This window comes from Episyrphus balteatus, chromosome 3, assembly GCF_945859705.1.
Source record: "Episyrphus balteatus chromosome 3, idEpiBalt1.1, whole genome shotgun sequence".
Classification (NCBI taxonomy): domain Eukaryota; kingdom Metazoa; phylum Arthropoda; class Insecta; order Diptera; family Syrphidae; genus Episyrphus; species Episyrphus balteatus.
Window position 1 is genome coordinate 77,825,780 of NC_079136.1, and position 20,245 is coordinate 77,846,024.

General features: G+C 33.2%; 2 protein-coding genes across 2 annotated transcripts; one reads left to right on the forward strand and one right to left on the reverse strand.

Annotated features, from left to right (window-relative positions):
* Positions 1–1,799: 1,799 nt before the first annotated feature.
* LOC129914242 (enhancer of split M2 protein) lies at positions 1,800–2,886 on the reverse strand. The gene has a single exon (XM_055993403.1). The coding sequence runs from the start codon at positions 2,654–2,656 to the stop codon at positions 1,985–1,987; it is 672 nt and encodes a 223-aa protein (XP_055849378.1). The 5' UTR covers positions 2,657–2,886; the 3' UTR covers positions 1,800–1,984.
* A 16,004-nt stretch (positions 2,887–18,890) lies between these two features.
* On the forward strand, positions 18,891–19,933 carry LOC129914246 (enhancer of split m3 protein). The gene has a single exon (XM_055993408.1). The coding sequence runs from the start codon at positions 19,098–19,100 to the stop codon at positions 19,650–19,652; it is 555 nt and encodes a 184-aa protein (XP_055849383.1). The 5' UTR covers positions 18,891–19,097; the 3' UTR covers positions 19,653–19,933.
* Positions 19,934–20,245: the final 312 nt, after the last annotated feature.

Below are 20,245 nucleotides of genomic sequence, written 5' to 3' on the forward strand. Positions count from 1 at the left end.
TAATCTTATATAAAGGTACTTTGAGCTACAAGAGCAAGTTCGTGCGAACCAGTCGTGCATTTTATTTTAGTAAAATGTTCTCTTTTTACTTGTTCTATAGGACAAGTAATGGCTTCGTGTCAAATATACCAAACATAACGATGATGAAGAAGTTCGATGAAGTGGTTTTCGTCATGCCATCTGTACATTGAGCTAGGGCTGTACATTGTGTAATTTCTCACACCCTTTTTTTTATTTTCTTTATATGTCCTTTTTAACGTATATCTTCCATTTAACACTTAAGAGGTATTGCATTTTTCTCGAAAACTGCCCAAATGATTTCGATTAAATTTATTGGGCATAAAAGTATTGTTTATTCTAACAAAACTGCATTTTTTTTTCTCAAATTCAGAGAACGGAACTATAGCCTTGCAATTTTTACAAAAATTGACATATTTTTTTAGTTAATAGGTACCAATAGTTATTTAAGATTGGACGGTTGGTAGCAACAGCTAGGTAGCGACTAAGCTGGCTGGAGACGGAGAGGCTTGTTGGTTGAAGTCAAAATCCATCCTGGACTGTGAGTACCACCTTAAATAAGTAAGTAAGGTTATTAACGGTACTAGCCATAGAACCGTTTTCTTGACGACCGATTTCAATGAAAATTTTTGTACAAAATTATTAAAGTTATTTAATGTTAAAACAAATTAAAAAATATTTCAACATAATTTTTGGATTAAAAAAAATTTCAAAATTTTTTCTGAAAAATCAATTTTTTAACAATTAATTTCATAGAAACTTTGTTTTATGTTTTTATTCTATGTAAATTAATATTTTGTTTTTTATGACATGCATAGGCATCAATTTTTTTTTGAAAATTTTTTTGAAAAAACTGCTTTGACGATTCAATTATAAAAACATAATTTCAACCAAGAATGATAGGTTCAAATCTCGAAAAAAATTCAAATTTTTCGTTTTGATACAAAACCATATGTTCACTTTAAATCATATCAAAATAAAGGTACAAACAAATATGGCAAACAAAGCTTATTCTGTACAAAAAACTTTTGATACAAGTTTTATAAGAATTTTATTTATTTTTTGATGTTGTTGAAATAGAACAGAATCCCCCAAAACAAGTGTTGCTATCTCAAAACTATTAAAATTAAATAACACAAGTCTAACGTTCATGTGACAATACGTAGTTGTCCATTTTGAAACTACTTACAAGACAAAAAAATAAACTTTCATAACAATTTCACTATCTACATGGCCTTACACATTAATGTACTCACAACCAACTACTGATACCGAGTTCCACCATGTTTTCTCACTATCATAATTTGTCGTTAAAAAAAAAAATGTCGTAAGTTGAGAAAAAATAATAGTAAACATTATTTTCTCATGCGTTTATCACTAAAACTGGTAAACTGGTATAATGTAAGCATTTACACACTACGTGTGCCGATGACGCACAAGTAACACGTTTAATGTGTAGGTATCAAATGTCGGATGCCTTCAATACTCTGCAAGTATTTACATCCGGTTGCTATAAAAATTCCCATCGTCTTAGCTATAGGGAATTCCCCCGACAAGTATACAACTATATGAAGCAACAGGTTGCAATATCCTACGATCCTACCAACCAAATGAGGTTCAATGACATTAAACATGGACAGGAACAGCTGTATCAATAAAAACAAACAAGGATTTCATTTTATATATAAAGTGTAAAATACTTTTACTTATATTTCAAATACATATAATGTAGATTTAACAACTAAAAACATTGGTTTTTCGCTTATCATTATTATTTTTCAATAACAATTTGAACTTTTAGCTTAAAAGCTTCTTATTCTTAAACATTAATAAAAAGGTAAAAAAAAAAAAAAAAATATCACAAACATTATTGCAAAACAATCAATCATTTAAAAAAAAAAAATAACTAATGAGATCCCTGAGAAACTGGATAGTGTGCCATAAAGACAGTAACGAACAATCCAAACTAATATAATAAAGTTCGATTATCCCATTGTCCTTGAGCAGGCTGAAGATGAGAATTACAATTCAATGGTTCCATCAAATCCTCATCCAATTTGGTATGTTCGGCTGTCCAAAAGAATGTTCCATTTTCTGTACGAATATAGTGAACTGGTACAAAACTATCATCAACAGCTATTTCCTTAGTTACAGGTATCATCTGACAGTAGTCATTGTATTTTTTAAATTCTCCATGATATTGTTGACAATTGTAGCCATGCGAACAGGAACAAGCTGTAGCTGGTTGTGATTTGGCAACACTGCAATCTAAAGCATATGGAGTGGCATCACTGAAGGGATCCTCTGCAAAGTATGTCTGTAGAAATTCTTCGTCTTTGGCAACCTTGCGAATGACAGCGGCGTAATCTTCGTAGGAAGCTGTGGCAGCAGTTTGACCCAATGCCTCCACAATTGTAGGCGTGATGTAAATCAAGTCGGAGGAGGTGTTATTCAAATTAACATTGTTTGGGTGGGCGATAGATCCGGTGTTGCTGTTTGTGTTCTTTTTTGCAGTACGCAACATGCGTAGGAGTGGTTTGAAGAGCTTATGGAATTTTCCTTTAGCTTTGCGATTTGGCGCCATAGTTGACATATCCAAAACTTGGTTGGGGGCAAGGTTTTTAACGTCAGTAAACATCTTTATTATTATTTTAATTTGTAATATTCAATCGAAAAAGTCTTAAGTCTTCGTATATTACGCGATTCACGAGTAGTAAAAATTTTTGAAAACAACAGAACTTGGCGATGTTACTTGGTCGAGGTATAGATTCAATCTGATGCTGTTACTTTCTTGGTGCACAGTTTTATAACCGAACGTGTTTTGCTTTGGCCGGAAGACCTAACAAACAAGCAAAAGAAGGCAGGTAGAAGCTGTATAGCATACCTACACACGAAACCGATGAGAAAAAATATCAGACAGAGAGAATGTGAGTGGAAAGAGGAGAGGGAGCACACACAGCATAGTGAAAAATGTGTGGGAACCGTTTTCCGTTTGGTTTCGGATTGCAACAAACATCCTTTTGGGCACCAGTCAGTCAGTCAGTTAGCCAGAGCCAGTCTTTTTATCCCTGATTTCCAATAAGAAACACAAGGAAACTGGTCACTGGCACGAATCTATTGTATGGGGTAGAACAACGGCATAAAAAGGAATACTCAAAAACCCAGAGGAAAGTATTGCGCAGCAGCGCACACAGAGAACAGGTGGGTGCTGATGGTTGCTGGTTGCACTATAGGTACGTGGAGCAAAAAGTGTGGGAATTCCTGTGCACGCAGCTAAGAATATTCAGTCTCGGCTCGGTTTCGGTTTCGGTATAACAACGAAAGACATTTTTTCACTCTCTGCTTTGTTGTTAATATACTGCTGGTGACCCGATACTTAGATTTCCCGAAGGAAACGTATATCTTGGTGCATGTAAGTGTATTTCCTTTGAGCTCTGAAAACAGACTGTGTGCATGTGCGTATCTATAAAAATCGTGGGAAGAAGGATTTCTGATGAGTTCCCACGCAAGGATCTTATTGTCTTTTTGAGAGAGAGAAGAGATTTTTTGGGATTTGTAATGCTGTTGTTATTATTGTTGTTGTTGTTGTTGGTGTGGCAAATGTATTTAAGTAGGACCTTTGCATTCAAGTGGTAATTTTATGTTTTTTGTTATCGATTATTTTTATATTTTCTAGAGTTTGAAATTCCCACGGACTTGTAACACCTGATTTTTTGGTCCAAAATATTGTGTCTAACTCGCATTGTTTTTTTTGATAGAAAAAAAAAAAAACCAAATTGTGATGTTTAAGGGACAGGATTCCCCGTATGCTGTGGGAAGTGCACATGTTGTTTGTTGTAGCATTCGTTATTCTGTGTGTCAGAATTGCATAATTGTTTGAAATGTAGTTGTGTGGGGGAAATATTGGTAAATACAAACAGTTTTACAGTAGTATCTAATTAAGTGGACTTTAGAAAGTAAAAGGATTTTAATGGAACTGTCAGAATTCTGGTTGAATGTGTACAGAGAAAATTATAATTGGCGCTTGCTGAAAACCGTCACTTGTCTCTTTCAAATAAAAAATTACAAAAGTAGGTAATTATGATAAAATTGTGAGTTGAAAATGATAAACAGGTTTTTAATTGGATTGGAAAAATTCAAATAGGGTTTTATTATATTGATAAGGTTATGTTTATTCAAAATTAAATTTTGAAAACCCTTTATCCATGCTTTGAAAATGTTTATCATACAAGAACTATAAGGTAATGAAAACAACTCCAAAAAATATAAAACTGTCATTAGTCTCGTATATTTGTATAGGGTGTCCCACCTATGAAATAATTTTTGGATTTCAAAAAAATATTCAAAATATTTTTTTTTAACGTTCATTTTTTATATGAAGTTCATTTTTCTTGAAATTTTATTTTTATGTGTCGATTAATTTTGCAATTTAAATACCATTTCAATTTTCATTATTTTGGAAATTTGTATTGCTAGGTATATAAAAAAAACATTTAAAAGACGGCACCGACAATTTTGAACAATTTTTTGTCATGGGTACCTACTTAAAACCTTTCTTAAAGATGTTTTTGTACTTTTAAAAACATATTTTACGTTTTTTATAAGGTTTTAATCAAACTTATAAAATTAAATCAAAAATATAGCATAAAGCTTTGTACGCAGATCGACCTTAATTTTAGTTGACATTTTCTATCTCCTCTTTTCTCTACTCTAAATTGTGACAGATGTAAAAGATGCAGTTCGAAACGAAAATTTGATCTTTAAACTGGAGCTGGGCACAACTCGCCTCAAATTCTTAAATACATTTTAGCTCGGCTTAATTTTTGAGAGAATTTTGTTTGCGTGCTAAAATTTTCTATTCTAAGAAAAAAATTGTTCTATACTCTGCCAATTACATAAAGGCCCATTTTTTCTTGGTAGCTTTCGGGTGTAACTCCCAAATGGATGACACCCGAGGCGGTTCGCTCCCCTCGCCCTCCCTCGCTACACCACTGTATCCCACAGTCACCGTTGGTGGACAAGCAAAATAGTTTGTGTGATGGACAAACCAACTTCACTTTTTGAGTGTTCGATCGACGACAAACTGCGTCACATATCCAATATCAAAGTTAACTATGCTATTTTTATTAGATATATTTAAGAAAGGGTTCAGATATATGTATGTATTTATAGATCAGAGTCTTGAAACATGTTTTGGTTTACAGATATGAGATTACAGTGAACAGGCCTATGCATTCAGCTAGAAAAATTACAAATTTATTTTTTTTCAGATTTTCGAAAAAAATCCAAGGGGGGGTACCCCTAAAAAAATGGAATTTTAAAAAATTTCCTCCAAATTCATCGAGTGATACATCAAAAGATAGGTCTCTTTAAGCTCTATTCATAACCGAGAGGCAAAAGTTTCAAACTTTTTTTTTTATACTTTTTGAAGCAGACCAAAGTTTTGAAGCAAATTAAAATTTAAAAAATTACGAATTTACTTTTTTCAGATTTTCTAAATTAGAAATTTATTTTCTTCAGGTTTTCGAAAAAAAAATTCGAAAATGCATCGAGCGAGATATCAAAAAAAGGTCTTTCTAAACTTAATTCATAAATTAAACCTAAGAATTTCTTTGAGATGCGGATGTGGTTGCTGAGTTATATTTTATTTATATAAACAGGTTTCCTTGCTCCATTACTTTCTCGTGGGGCCCTGGAATCTGGTTAGGCCCTCGGGGCACTGCCTCACCTGCCCCAATGGTATGTACGCGAAAAAAAAACAAAAAATAATGGGTATTCTTAGAAAAAAGTTATTTTTTTTTTTAATTTCTCTAGAACGGCAAGACTCTTTTTCATTCGGTTTTGTGTTTGAAAGCACACAACAGCATTGAATTTTGAAAACAAAATTAGTCCTTAATTGTGTGGATCAGAATCAAAACCCATTATATCCACTTTTCAAAAAAAATGACTTAGGTATGAGGTTTTGTTCTTATTATTCAAATGCATACGTGGGCCAAATTTGAATCCCAAATTGTATTTTATGGCTAAGATATCAGACCACAAAATATGTAGAAAATAGCAAAATCCATACATTTTTTGATTTTCTAATTTTGTTTTTCTCGATTTACTCGAAATCTCTGAAAGTGGATAAAATGGGTTTTGATTCTAATCCACACAATTACCTATGTACATAAAAATTTGAAAAAAAATTAGTTCTAAATATTTTTTTCGTAGGTAGTTATTTTCAAAGACTTCATTTTGAAAATTATTTTTTCAAAAAGTATTTTATAAAACAGGTTTAATTAAAAATAGAGTAAAAGAAAATGTTTTTGGCTTTACAAAAAAAGTATAACACATTAAAGTTGGTGTAACCGTTGATTAAAATTTTTTTTTCAAAAGTAGGTGAGATATTTTTTTGTAAAAGATATCGGTAAAAATAGTTTACACCACTTTTTCCAAGATGGCGGCGGGGGGCTTTCAACCCCGAAAACAAGATTGTGTACTCATATTAACCTCGCCTACACATCAAAATAAAAATTTCTTGTCCTACCCAAAATGCTAGGTTCATTTCATACTATTTTGCCTTACCCACATGATTTGCTTCAGCCAATTGGGGGTTAAAAACTAATCAATACCAATGAACATCAACCCAACAGCAAAAAACATTTTGAACGTTATTTTTCTCCGTGTATTACTAACATATTTGCTGTGTTCTATTGTGTATAGCCAAAGTTTTATATTTGGCAACTTGCGAGGTAAAAATAGGGTTAAACATTTTTTTAAAGAGGAAAATAATATTTTCCGATTTTCGGACTAGTCTTTGATCCGATAAAATTATTGACAGCATGATTTATAATGTTGACCTGAAGCCCGTTTTACAGAATATTAAAGATATACAACATGTTCCAAACAAAATAAATGGTAAAAGCCAATAGTATGTATAAGTATATGCTCTCAGAAATTTGACTAGTTAAATGCAGTTTTTATGGAATTTCTTAAATTTCTCCTTTGAACCAGTATTTTGCTAACCGTGCATATAATACATTATTAAGATTGTGTTTTTTAGTTTGTGCACCATTTTACAATAAACTAGTTTACAGTTCGAAGTTTTAATACAATTCAATCAAATGGTTAAATATTAGAGCATCACCAAAATACTAGTTAGCCGGAAATTTGACAAAATTTAGACAAAAATTTGTTTAGGTAGTCAAAATTTAAAAAAAAACTAATTTTTATAGTTGACACCCTAATTTACTGCCATATATAAATATTTGGACCATGGAAAACAAAAAGTCTCTTGAGACCTTGAATTTATCGTTTACACCATAAAAGATATTATTTTCTTTCTAGCACTAGAGTAATGTTTTTTTTTTTATCGAAGGCTAAGCCACTTTGGTGTCACCGATTAGTACAAAACTTCTTTTTAAAACTCCCATTTTTGTTGATATTTATCAGCTTTTGCACGTTGCGTTGACAGTGAATTAATCAAATTATGTATTTCTTCGGAGCATTCTTCAGTCTAGAACACTTTTTAGCTATTTTTTTTTTTCAAGGTATTTTTAATCTCTTTTATTTTCCCAAATATCTACCTACTCTGTTGAACACGTGCGGCAGTTTTATCCTTGCTTAAATCATTTACCTCCATGATTATCCCAAACCATAACGAATTTTTTCTCATACTTTTGTGTGAACACGTGCTACATGAAATACACAGCAGGTTTAAATAACTTACAATGCATACAAAAGGTATCTTTGTTCATAGCCTTTGGTTTGTCCTTTTTACAATAATTGATCTATTCTAGTTTGGTTCCTTTTTTTAATTGCTGATGTTTCGATGTACATTGTATACATGTAGGTACATTCTCATCTCACAGAAGATGAAATGTTTCAAAAGGACCTTGTCTGTTTTCTGAATTCAATTGTTTGTTACTTATGTATGCTTGCGACATCTACCTTTTGTACCCATTCCTTGATTGATTGCAATTTTTTTTCATCCAGTCAAACTTCAATTTTAATTAATTAGCTTAAGTTATTTAAGGCGTTCAGAATAATAATGGATTAAGTTTATCTTAAATTTATTTGACCAAGATAAGCTCTGGGCCCCTATCCCAAATCCATTCGAAGTTCTTTCAGAAGCTGATTTTATAGACCCCTATTGTTTTCCTAAGCATCTTTGTCGCGAGTTAGGTAATTGATTGATTATTATTTTTTTTTTTTTTTTTGAGGAGCGCGAGCAACATGTACAATGCAATTCCCGGACATATAAAAATACTTCCCACACTAAAATTTTTTGCAAGTGGATGCTAGCAGTGCTCTGTGGGACAGGATGTGCTTTTAACACTATCACAGAGCTATTGGCAAAAAGTTTTTTTTGGGATAAGAACCAAGGACAAAAAAATTCTATAAAAAAAAGTTGGGTGGAAGGGTGTTTTTTCGCGGACAAGAGGGAGGGGTTGAAGGTCAAAAAAATACTGAAAAAATTTGTTTGTCGTATTGTTTTCAAGGTATTTTTTGATGCTGAATCTAATGGCATAAAAATAAAGTCAATACGATTGCTCTAAGAAAAGTTATTGCCGATTAAAAACAAGGGTGCTTGTTTTTTGACCTCAACAGGTAAAATATAACAGAAACCTATGTGAAAAAAATGCTACACTGACAAAACTCGGAATGAAGGTTTAAGATAAAGCAAGGACAAAGGATTCATAAAGTTTTTTTTAAATATTTTTGGTGAAAGGGTGTTTTTTTGGTGGGTTGAGTTGTGTGTATCATAACAGCTGACTTATATTTTGTTAATTTTTAAAACTTGGTGAAAAAGTTTTTTTTGGTAAAAGAATTAAGAATCCAAAAAGTGTAAAAAATTATCTTGAGTGAAAGGGTGTTTTTTTTTAAGATATGACAGTTACATTTTTTTTTTTTTTTTACAGTTTTTTCGTATGTTTCCATACTTTGCAGTGACTGCTTTTTGTTCCGTCAATTCCATTATAATCTTTGAACAACAACAACATCTTGAAGGTGCTACCACCAAGTGTTTTATGGCTAGAGTTACAGTACTGTTTCACGGATGCCAATCCGATCATCAGACTCCTTTTTATTCCATTTTGTGTGTGGTGCTTGGTCTAGTAATTTTTTCATTTGATTTGAATGTTGATAAACTAAGAAAAAACCTGCTATTGGGTGAGGCTAATCACGTGGGTGAGGTAGCGCAGTGCGTAGTGTACTGGCTTCTGAACTCGCTTGGTCTAGGTTCAATACTCAAGTGTGACGGAAGAAGTTTTTCAAATCAAATGAAAAAATTACTAGACCAAGCACCACACACAAAATGGAATAAAAAGGAGTCTGATGATCGGATTGGCATCCGTGAAACAGTACTGTAACTCTAGCCATAAAACACTTGGTGGTAGCACCTTCAAGATGTTGTTGTTGTTCAAAGATTATAATGGAATTGACGGAACAAAAAGCAGTCACTGCAAAGTATGGAAACATACGAAAAAACTGTAAACTTAATATGATGAAAAATAATCAGGGCCCGCGCCTAACATCTTTCTAATCACTTTCCTACTTTCGTATATGCAAACGAATTGTTGCTATGCTTAAGACTATGGAGAAAAACATGAAAGAGCCGAACAACAACAATCATACTTGAAGGAGCTAGTAAAAATGCTAAGTCTATTCATTTGCATGTTGATAAACTAAGAAAAAAACCTGCAATTGGGTGAGGCTAATCACGTGGGTGAGGTAGCGCAGTGCGTAGTGTACTGGCTTCTGAACTCGCTTGGTCTAGGTTCAATACTCAAGTGTGACGGAAGAAGTTTTTCAAATCAAATGAAAAAATTACAAGACCAAGCACCACACACAAAATGGAATAAAAACTAGTCTGATGATCGGATTGGCATCCGTGAAACAGTACTGTAACTCTAGCCATAAAACACTTGGTGGTAGCACCTTCAAGATGTTGTTGTTGTTCAAAGATTATTTTTTTTTTTATTTGTTGATTTTATGTACTATCACAACAAAAACATTACTGTTAAAAAAAGAGCCAAGTTCTCCTATGTTGAAATTATGCTGGCACAAAAAGTACTGAGATGTAAAAGTGTACCAAGTTCTAAAGTTTGGGTTCAAATTCGTATCAATAAAATTTTGATTGTTCTCTTGACAATTTTTCTTAATTATCGATTTTTAAAGTTATTTCAAAAATTGCCAAGTAAACAATCAAAATTTTATTGATACGAATTTGAACCCAAACTTTAGAACTTGGTACACTTTTACATCTCAGTACTTTTTGTGCCAGCATAATTTCAACATAGGAGAACTTGGCTCTTTTTTTAACAGTAATGTTTTTGTTGTGATTTCACTACTTTTTGCAAGGTATGGCTGTAGAATATAAAATCTCTATATTTGATGAAAATTCAGTGAAAATGGGTGGTTGCCACGCCCCCTGCCTGAAATTCTCAAATTTAAAATTTTTTCCTTTGTATAAACTACCAGCTCTACCATTCTACCAAATTTCAAGATTCTACGACAATCAGAAGTGCTCTATAATAATTTATGAAAACTCAGCGGAAATGGGCGGTTGCCACGCCCCCTGGCTGAAATTCTCAAGTTTTAAATTTTTTCCTTTGTATGAACTACCAGCTCTACTATTCTACCAAATTTCAAGATTCTACGACAATCAGAAGTGCTCTATAATAATTTATGAAAATTCAGCGGAAATGGGCGGTTGCCACGCCCCCTGGCTGAAATTCTCAAATTTTAAATTTTTTCCTTTGTATAACCTACCAGTTCTACCATTCTACCAAATTTCAAGATTCTATGACAATCAGAAGTGCTCTATAATAATTTATGAAAATTCAACGGAAATGGGCGGTTGCCACGCCCCCTGGCTGAAATTCTCAAGTTTTAAATTTTTTCCTTTGTATAAACTACCAGCTCTACCATTCTACCAAATTTCAAGATTCTACGACAATCAGAAGTGCTCTATAATAATTTATGAAAACTCAGCGGAAATGGGCGGTTGCCACGCCCCCTGGCTGAAATTCTCAAGTTTTAAATTTTTTCCTTTGTATGAACTACCAGCTCTACTATTCTACCAAATTTCAAGATTCTACGACAATCAGAAGTGCTCTATAATAATTTATGAAAATTCAGCGGAAATGGGCGGTTGCCACGCCCCCTGGCTAAAATTCTCAAATTTTAAATTTTTTCCTTTGTATAACCTACCAGTTCTACCATTCTACCAAATTTCAAGATTCTATGACAATCAGAAGTGCTCTATAATAATTTATGAAAATTCAACGGAAATGGGCGGTTGCCACGCCCCCTGGCTGAAATTCTCAAGTTTTAAATTTTTTCCTTTGTATAAACTACCAGCTCTACTATTCTACCAAATTTCAAGATTCTACGATAATCAGAAGTGCTCTATAATATATGATGAAAATTCAGCGGAAATGGGCGGATGCCACGCCCCCTGAATTGAAAATCTCAAATTTTCGATTTTTTCCTTTGTATACACCACAAGTCCTATCACCGTGTAAAATTTCAAGTTTCTACGATATCGGGAAGTTCTCCATAATTTTGATGATCTGTCAGTGAGTCAGTGAGTCAGTGAGTCAGTGAGTCAGTGAGTCAGTTACGGTTTTCGCGATTTTTGAAGTCCTATATCTCAGAAACTACTCATCGTAGGAAGCTGAAATTTTGTGAGGAATTTGGGTTCGGCGAGCTCAACAAATGTAGCGAGTTTGAATATTCTGGCTACTTTGGTGTGGAAGTTAGAGGGGGGTCGAAAATGGCCTGAGTTGTTTCCTGTAAATAAGGGTGTAGTGCCAAAGTTGCTAGAGAACTTGGCTGGGCACTACCGTGCCCCTTGATTTTACCTGTACTATAAAGCAAAGCTATGAATTTACATACATTAAAGTACAAATATAAAAAAAAACTGATAATAATCATCTTTTATTGTTTTTAAGCTTTCTGCAATACATTTTATTTGTTTTCAAGTTTTCTTCTCTCAGAAGAAATTTTTCTTTTTTTTTTCAAGTTTGCTTATTTTCAAAATAGTTTTTGAAATTATCTTCCTTTAAACAGCTTATTTTTTTTTTCTTGAGTTGTTGTATTTTTACTGTCGTGTGGAATTTCCTGTGGTCCATTTGGAATTGGTGTTTCAACAGCTCAACTATAGTTTCTATCAAAGTAAATTACAGGAGGTTAATTGTTTCTGCATTGCCATTGTGCTCATTTCCCAAATATACGACACCTTAAAATTTTAAAATCACGGTTATAGGTTAGGAAATGTTATTGATTTACATACTTTAAATACAAACCTCATACAAATCGATTGGAAGATCCAACAATCTTACACCTCTATCTCCCTCAACCGCATGTTCGGTCAAAGGTTTGATTACTTTTTTACCATTGACCCCATTTTTTGAGAGGACATCCGTTATCTGCGAGCTTCGCTTCTTATGATATTTTTTTTTGACATTAGGTTTTACTTTTACACTGAACTAGAATCGCATTCGATTTATCATTGTAAAGTATTTTCATAGAACCCTGTTTACAAATTAAAATTTCATTCGAAAAAGCAATTCAATTCTTATTAATCAAAACTACTTTATTTTATTATGAATACCTGACTATAACATATAAGTGATGGCCACTTTACCTGCATGCCAACAAACACTTTTTTTTCATCCAGAACATACAAAATTAATCTATTTAATTTTTATATTAGCGGAAATATCCCAGTTATTATTACTTCCTGCCATTTGCTTTGCAAACGTCAGTAATTATATAAAAGCTTCGCTTTATCTTCAACGATGATTTTTTTGATGCAACCTAATAACTTCTTTCATATTATTCCTTCCAATCAATAACTGACAAACATGCAAAAAGTGCATTCACACATACAACTACTCAATACTCATCTGTCATAATAAATTTTCAATCTTCTTCAATAACGCTCAAAAATTGGTTTCCAACGCTTTCTAGTCATAATAATTTATCAATTTACCACCATCGATGACGGAAACATCAGTGCATTTTCTCTAGTGAGCAAAAAATCAATCGTTTTAAAAACACCCAATCATCACCATTACCTGCGGCAACCACTTCTGATGCTGATGCTTGTGAACTCGTAAGTGCAATCAATTTTGTAAAATTGTCTTTGCAACCGGTTTATAAAAGATTTCAACCAGCTTACTGAAGAGACCAACCGAATCTTACGACGGACATTTAATATACAAAGTCACTGATCATTGATGGGTGGCAACTGCCTCTAAACTTATTAAAGCATCATTCTCTCCTTGCTACATCACGCCATCCCGTTTTGCTGTGGAAACAGAGTTCCTTGCTGCAAACTCTCAGCTTAGATGCACGATCGTAGATGGTTTAAATCAACCGATACTGGTGAATATAGTGGAACCTGATGCATACCAAACCCCCTGTGTAGACTCATATGAGATCGACCAACGATGAGGTTTTAAAAGTGCACACTTGTATCTATTTTTATTATACCCACACGAAACCCACTCACTCTCAACAGCATCTATACAGAGTACAGATAGGCAGAAGTTGATATTAGCCAGGGGGCAACAAAAGGCTGAGTAATCTTTTCGTGTACCCAAAGAGAAGCTTGTAGCCCGTGCCAATCGCGTGTTCAGGGTACGCTACGAATAGCTCCATCCAGCTTACTGGCGTGACCACCGTGCGGTAGCAACGTAGCGATCAATCTCCGCCAATTGACGATCGTTTGTGTATATTTTTATGATCACACACTGTTTTCGAATGTGTTGTGTTGTATCTTGTTTCATACTTTTTTCATTTTCTTTCTTTCCACTTCTTCTTGTTATTATTATTGAGATTGAGGCCTACCTCACTTCTCTTGAATATACAACACAAGAAAGTAGAATGTGTACAGTCCTATAAATGGTTCCGACAGCATTCATGCATTATTCAAGGCACACAAAAAGCAACGATTTTCGATCTATGTTCCCACGGTTCGGTTTTGGTTTGGTTTATATTGTTGGCTATATGTATTTGTTTCTTTATAGGTCTTATTGTGGTTGGTTTTGCTTTGTTTATAGTTTTGGTCAAACAAAAGGTTCCTCAGACGATGACTCCTAAACAAGAATTGAAACCTGAGAAGATTACTATTTATTATTGCCTGACTTGTGTTTCTCAGAAGGTAGGTATGTTGTTATTTTTATTTATATTCTTATATTATTTTTTTTTAGTTGGAACAGTGCGATTAAAAATAAGAATTATAATTGAGTCACTTTTTTAACTATTAAAACTTATTAAATTTGTTTACATACAAACAATATGCTCTAGTTAAATCCTTTTCGGGGGTTGCTTTTTTTTCTGCACTTTTTTCGGTGTATGTTTATCTAGTTGGAAAGATAACATAGTTTGTCATCAACTATCGAGCAATCATTTTATGGCACATAAAATTTCCACAAGCTATTAATTGAATGTTTTCGAAAGAAAAATATAGAAATGTCTTTAAACGTGATTTTACTCAAAATACTATTAGAATATTTTTTTTTATCTTTTTATTTATCAATAGTTTAACTGTATATAATATAATTATAGCTTTGACTATCCTTAAAACAGTAAAAATGTGCATGCTTGAATGCAAACAATGTAGTTCACTATGGCGTATACGTACTTTTTTCAGATCATAGACGTTTTTATCGGTTTAATGAATGCTCTGAGTTCTGAGCACTTTGATTTTTTTTAATAAAATCTAAGCCCCCGCCTTAGAACTCAGGAACTCTAAGCTGTGAAGGTCCCTAAACGGAAAATACTAATCTGCCATTGAACATTGAAACGTAGATCGTAAACAAAGCAAGACCAAAAATCACTTGATCATGCGAAGCGACGTACTTTCTCGGATTGAGAAATTAATTTGCACCAACATCAAATTTAAATCATTGCACAATCACTGAAGGAAAAACAACTTAAAATTAACGAACACCATTTAGATTTCACTATTTTCCGGAATGATTTAACATTGAAAACTATAATTTTGATGGACATATGTTTTAAGTGGTTGTTAATCATAAAACATCCTTAAATTAAAGTTGTTTCAACATTGAAAAAAAAAAGCAACATTTTAAATAAAAGAAGAACTTTTGGCTTATACTTAACGATCAGGCTATATATCACTGTTGAAAATTAGTGTGATAAACTACAATTAAAAATGAAATTTTGAATTTTGTGTCAACTTCAATTTAAAGATATTTTATTGTAAGTTTTCTCAACATTAAACTTACGTTGATATTTTATTTTACGTTGAGTTTTTTTCCTCAGTGTTCAAGCTAGAATTCATTATCAAAAATTGAAAGCATTTTTGGTTAGGTGAAAACATTCATTAGCTTTGACACTGCTTTTTCCACAATGTTAAAAGAAAATATTGCACTGTGTTCACTATGGTGTATACTTACTTTTTTAAATGCTTTTTCACAATGCTTTTTCACAATTCTTCAAAAGGTATGCATTTAATTTATATAATACATAAAGTGTTGTTTTTATGTCATTTGTGTCGTTGAGCTCTAAATTTGATCACGGTTTATACCAGGAAGTGTTACTTTTATGTCTTGTCTATATATGTAAATATGTGGGTATATAGGTTATGTAAATAAAATAAATAAGTAATAAAAAGTCTTTTTTGATGCAAAAAAAACTTCAAAGGACAATTTTAAGTAGAATAAGCTCAGCTACAAATTTGTGAAAGACATTTTTTTGTCAAAAATTTAATCTATGTTTACTGACCTAGTCGTCTACTAGAGTCTATAATACAAAAAATTGAGTGGACGGGTATTTTTTCGAGAGATGTGATGGTCAACAAAACAGTGACATGAATAATTGTTTGGGGAATACATATAATCTTGATAATACCTATGACACAGTTTTCAATTTAGTCTTTGCTGCTAAATCTAATGACATCAAAATAAAGTCAATATGACTCTAAGAAAAGTTATTGCCGATTGAAGGCAAGCGTGCTTGTTGTTTTTACTACAACACTTAAAATTTAACTAAAACACATGCGAAAAAAACTGATGCACTGATGAAATTCGGGAAATAGTTTTAGATGAAGCTGGGGCAAAGAATCCATAAAGTTTCCAAAAAGTTTTTTCTTTTTTGAGGGGTTGAGTTATAAATGAGAAAGGTTTCATAACAACTGACATACTATGGAAACATTCGAAAAATGAAACATAAATTTTGTTTATTTTTTTTTTAAGCTTGGTGAAAAAGTTTCGATGGCTATAAGAACTAAGAACCTAAAAAAAAAAATTATCTTGAGGGAAGGGGAAATTATTTTACAGAAAAGATATGAAATTTACAATAAATAACGTTAAAACTGATTTAAAAATGATATTCCGGTAAAAATGTTTAATATACGCCAGAAACCTAAAATATAAACAGTCTATAAATATATTTTAGGCGAAAGGGTGTTTTTGGGGAAAAATGGTAGAAATGGTAGAAATGGTACCCTCACGAACTCTATATAAAAATGTTTATATTTCACGGAAGTTACAAATAAAAAAAGTTTATATATTTTTTCATGTGAAAAGGTGTTTTTTTTTTTTATTTGCAGAGAAAATGGGCAAAAACTAAGTTAAAATGATGGTACCGTATTGAAATTCAAAATTATGTTACATTTTAGATTGGAAGCCTAACATGGTTAAGTGTGTGTTTTTTTTTTTTTTGTAAAAAAAAAAATATGGACTACCCTAATACAATTTGGTAATAACCTAATAACGTTACATTTGGTTTAAAAGCAAGAATAAAGAGGATTGAGTAAATTCTGTTGAGCAAATGATTCCGTTGAGAACTTTAGTTTATAGACGTTCTATATGTAATGAGATTAAAAATCAAATGGGGCTTCCAGTGAGAGAGTGGTTTTCTTAAGTAAAGAAACAAAAATAACTTCGAATTAAATTTCCGTTCAAAATCGCCATTCTATTAAAAAATTGTTATCCTGTGTAAAATATGATTTCATTTTCTAATTTGTCTGCATTCAAATTCTAATTGAAAACCCCAATTAGAATACAAGTGGTATCGTATTCTATCAAAATCGTATTAGAGATGTTTTACTATCTGAATAATGATTGCAATTTTCACCAGTTTTATAATGCGCCATTGTCATTAAAAAAAAAAGTGAAAAATTAAATTTAAAACTTCGTTCCAGAACATTTGGAAAAACTACACCATTATTGCAATGGAGGTGCAAAATGTATAATTTACTCAACTATAAAAACATGCAAAGTTTTTCGAATGTTACTTTAAAATTAATTGTTTCAATTAGTGTCAACTAGAATTAACAAGGTTGTAGGACTAAAAAACTATTTTAAAATTCAAAATTTCGAACAGTTTATTTTGCTTTTTTAGATTTTTTTTTCTCGAATCACATTCAGGTTAGTTTATTTATCTGGATAGCAAATATGTCCAGCAAAAATCACACCAAACACCACACAAATTTATGCGACACATTCTTGTTATCCAATAAAACAGTTAATTTATTTCATCATCAATTCCAAGAACCCCAACTCAACTCTTTCTCATCAATTGATTTATCTTATTCTATAATTTCAATCACTATTCACTGTCACTCAAAACCCCATACCATGATTGTGTGCTTTGTATATCTACTCGTGACACAAACAAAAAAACTTTCTCACCTTACTATTATATTGTATACATTTATGCCCCACACCTAGTTTATAATAATTCTCACATACTCGTACCAAATACCACACAACACCAAACACCACATCCTCGATCCTGACAATGAGAGGGTTTCACATTCACATTATATGAACTCAAATCATCATCGCACATAAACGGTCGGTGTGTAGTTGCTGCGCCCAGATCAAAACACAGAAAAAAAAATATCTATACACTCAACCAGGGTTGTTGTTCCCATCCAAATTAACCTAATCAGCCACACCAAGCAGTAGAATCCAACAACAACAACATTGTACAAACAATTTTGCATACCGCAACAGTGGCCCACGCACAGTTCCAACAAGTTGATAACCATTATAAGTGAGGAAAGTTAGGGTGTCTACACATATGTGGCATGCCTCTACCCTAACTTGATGTCAAATTACGAGCAGTGTTACGCTACGTGCATGCGAACGAAACAACCACACCAAGTTGTGGTGGCTCTGGCTCATGATGATGATGATATGCCAATGAAACCATCATCGAAACGTCCCGTCCCTTCTTGCTTCGTCGCCGTTTCATTGTGCGCTACTACAAACTACCATGAAAACAAATCCCCCAAACAAAACAAAAAAAAAAAAACATCAAACGTCCCATGGTCCCAGCAGTCTCCCAGTTCGCGTCCCACCCGGGGGCAGGTAGTAGGTCTGTCGTTTTGCTGGTAGCATAGCGCGGCACTCTGACAGTTAGACCAACACATTGTCACACACAACCTAACGCGCCATTCACCATATTACCGCGTCTTGTATACAAACCTCCATAATAGCGTATAACTCGTAATATGCTGTCACATAAATGTGGTATTATGCCCCATGCCCCATGCTCAGGCCATTCATCCAGCCATTCCGGCAGTCATCCATCCATCCATCGTGTGGGAAACACACGACAAATCTGTTTCCCACGGTCTGAAAAATGTATCTGGGTATCTGACAATGACGACGACCATACAATGCTGCTGCTAGCTAGCCTTTGGCGCACACAGAGTTTGTCGATAGTGAGCAAGCGGGTGGCAGGGCACCCAAGCTGGTAGCAGTCATATCCATTCAGTGCCATAGTCAAAGTCTCTAACTCCCTCTATCTTACATATGAACGATCATCTTACTCTTTCTTTTCCATTCCTTTCAAGCAGTTTTACTCTGGATTTATTTTATCGCCACCACTTTTGCGCTACTTTCTTGATAAAAGGAGGATGACAAACGTGTTTATGGCTCATTCGAAATTCAGAAGCGGTCGTGTACGTACACAACCATAACGGATATTGTTGGATACCTGGCTACCGAACACAGGCAATCGGAATATACCGAATTTGGATACAATACTCGATCTTATTAATTTAACTTTGGATAACCGCACCAATCAGATACTACTTTATACAAAAAATGGTCATGGAGATGTCAAAGACATATCAATACCGCAAGGTTATGAAGCCACTACTTGAACGAAAACGTCGCGCCCGTATCAACAAATGTCTGGATGATCTCAAGGATTTAATGGTTGAGTGCCTTACCGAAGAGGGTGAACATGTAACAAGGCTTGAAAAGGCTGATATCTTGGAACTTACAGTTGAACACATGCGTAAACTTAAACAACGCGGTGCGCTGACACTAACAAAATCACAAACCAGCTATCATCAATTGGAATCGTTTCGATCGGGTTATGTGCATGCGGCAGAACAGATCTCTCAAGTATTAGCCGCAACACCGGGAATGAATTTGGATGTGGGGTCGAAAGTGATGAGATTTTTGGCTGATCAATTGATACAATTGCAGACTTTACAACGTGATCCATTTCACTTGCCACTGATAATGACAGAAACGGTGCCAAATATTGGTAGAGATGAAGAAATGGATGTGATGGTTGATGTTATTAAAGTTGAATCACCATCATCATCATCATCATCATCGGAAGGTGCAGATGTTTGGAGGCCTTGGTGACGGATGGTAGACTCAGATTTAATCCTGTAAAATTATAAGAAAAAGACTGGCGCATTTTGTGTGTGAGTTAACTTATTTACAAAAACAGTTTCGAAACACAATGGATTAATTGTCTTCCAGTTTTTAATAATGCTTAAAATGAATCACCAACTTGAATTTTTTTTTTTTTTTGTTTTGTTGTTCTCTAAAACACTGTGATATATAAAAATGTACAATAGATTTTAAGACAGTAATGTTAAGCAAAACCGGTTGAAAGCTTTAAAATCGAATTAAATAAAAATCAAGATTTATATTATATTTATACGAAATAATGTGTTTTGTTTTTCAAATGGTTTTTTTTTTTTAAGAATTCTAAATCAATAAGTATTGGAACTATGAAACAATCAATATGTTCCCAGTTGCATCTCTCAAGTTTAAAATTCGATCCAGGAGAAATAACTTTTAATGCTGACTGACATATTTTTTTTCATTAAAGATTTTGTTCAGACTGAATTTGGAATAGAAAAGAATCAGAAGTGACCTTAAAACTTTTGTCTGTTCTTTGGATGGAAAAAAAATGGGTTATAGGATTGAATGAGAAAAACTATAGCAAA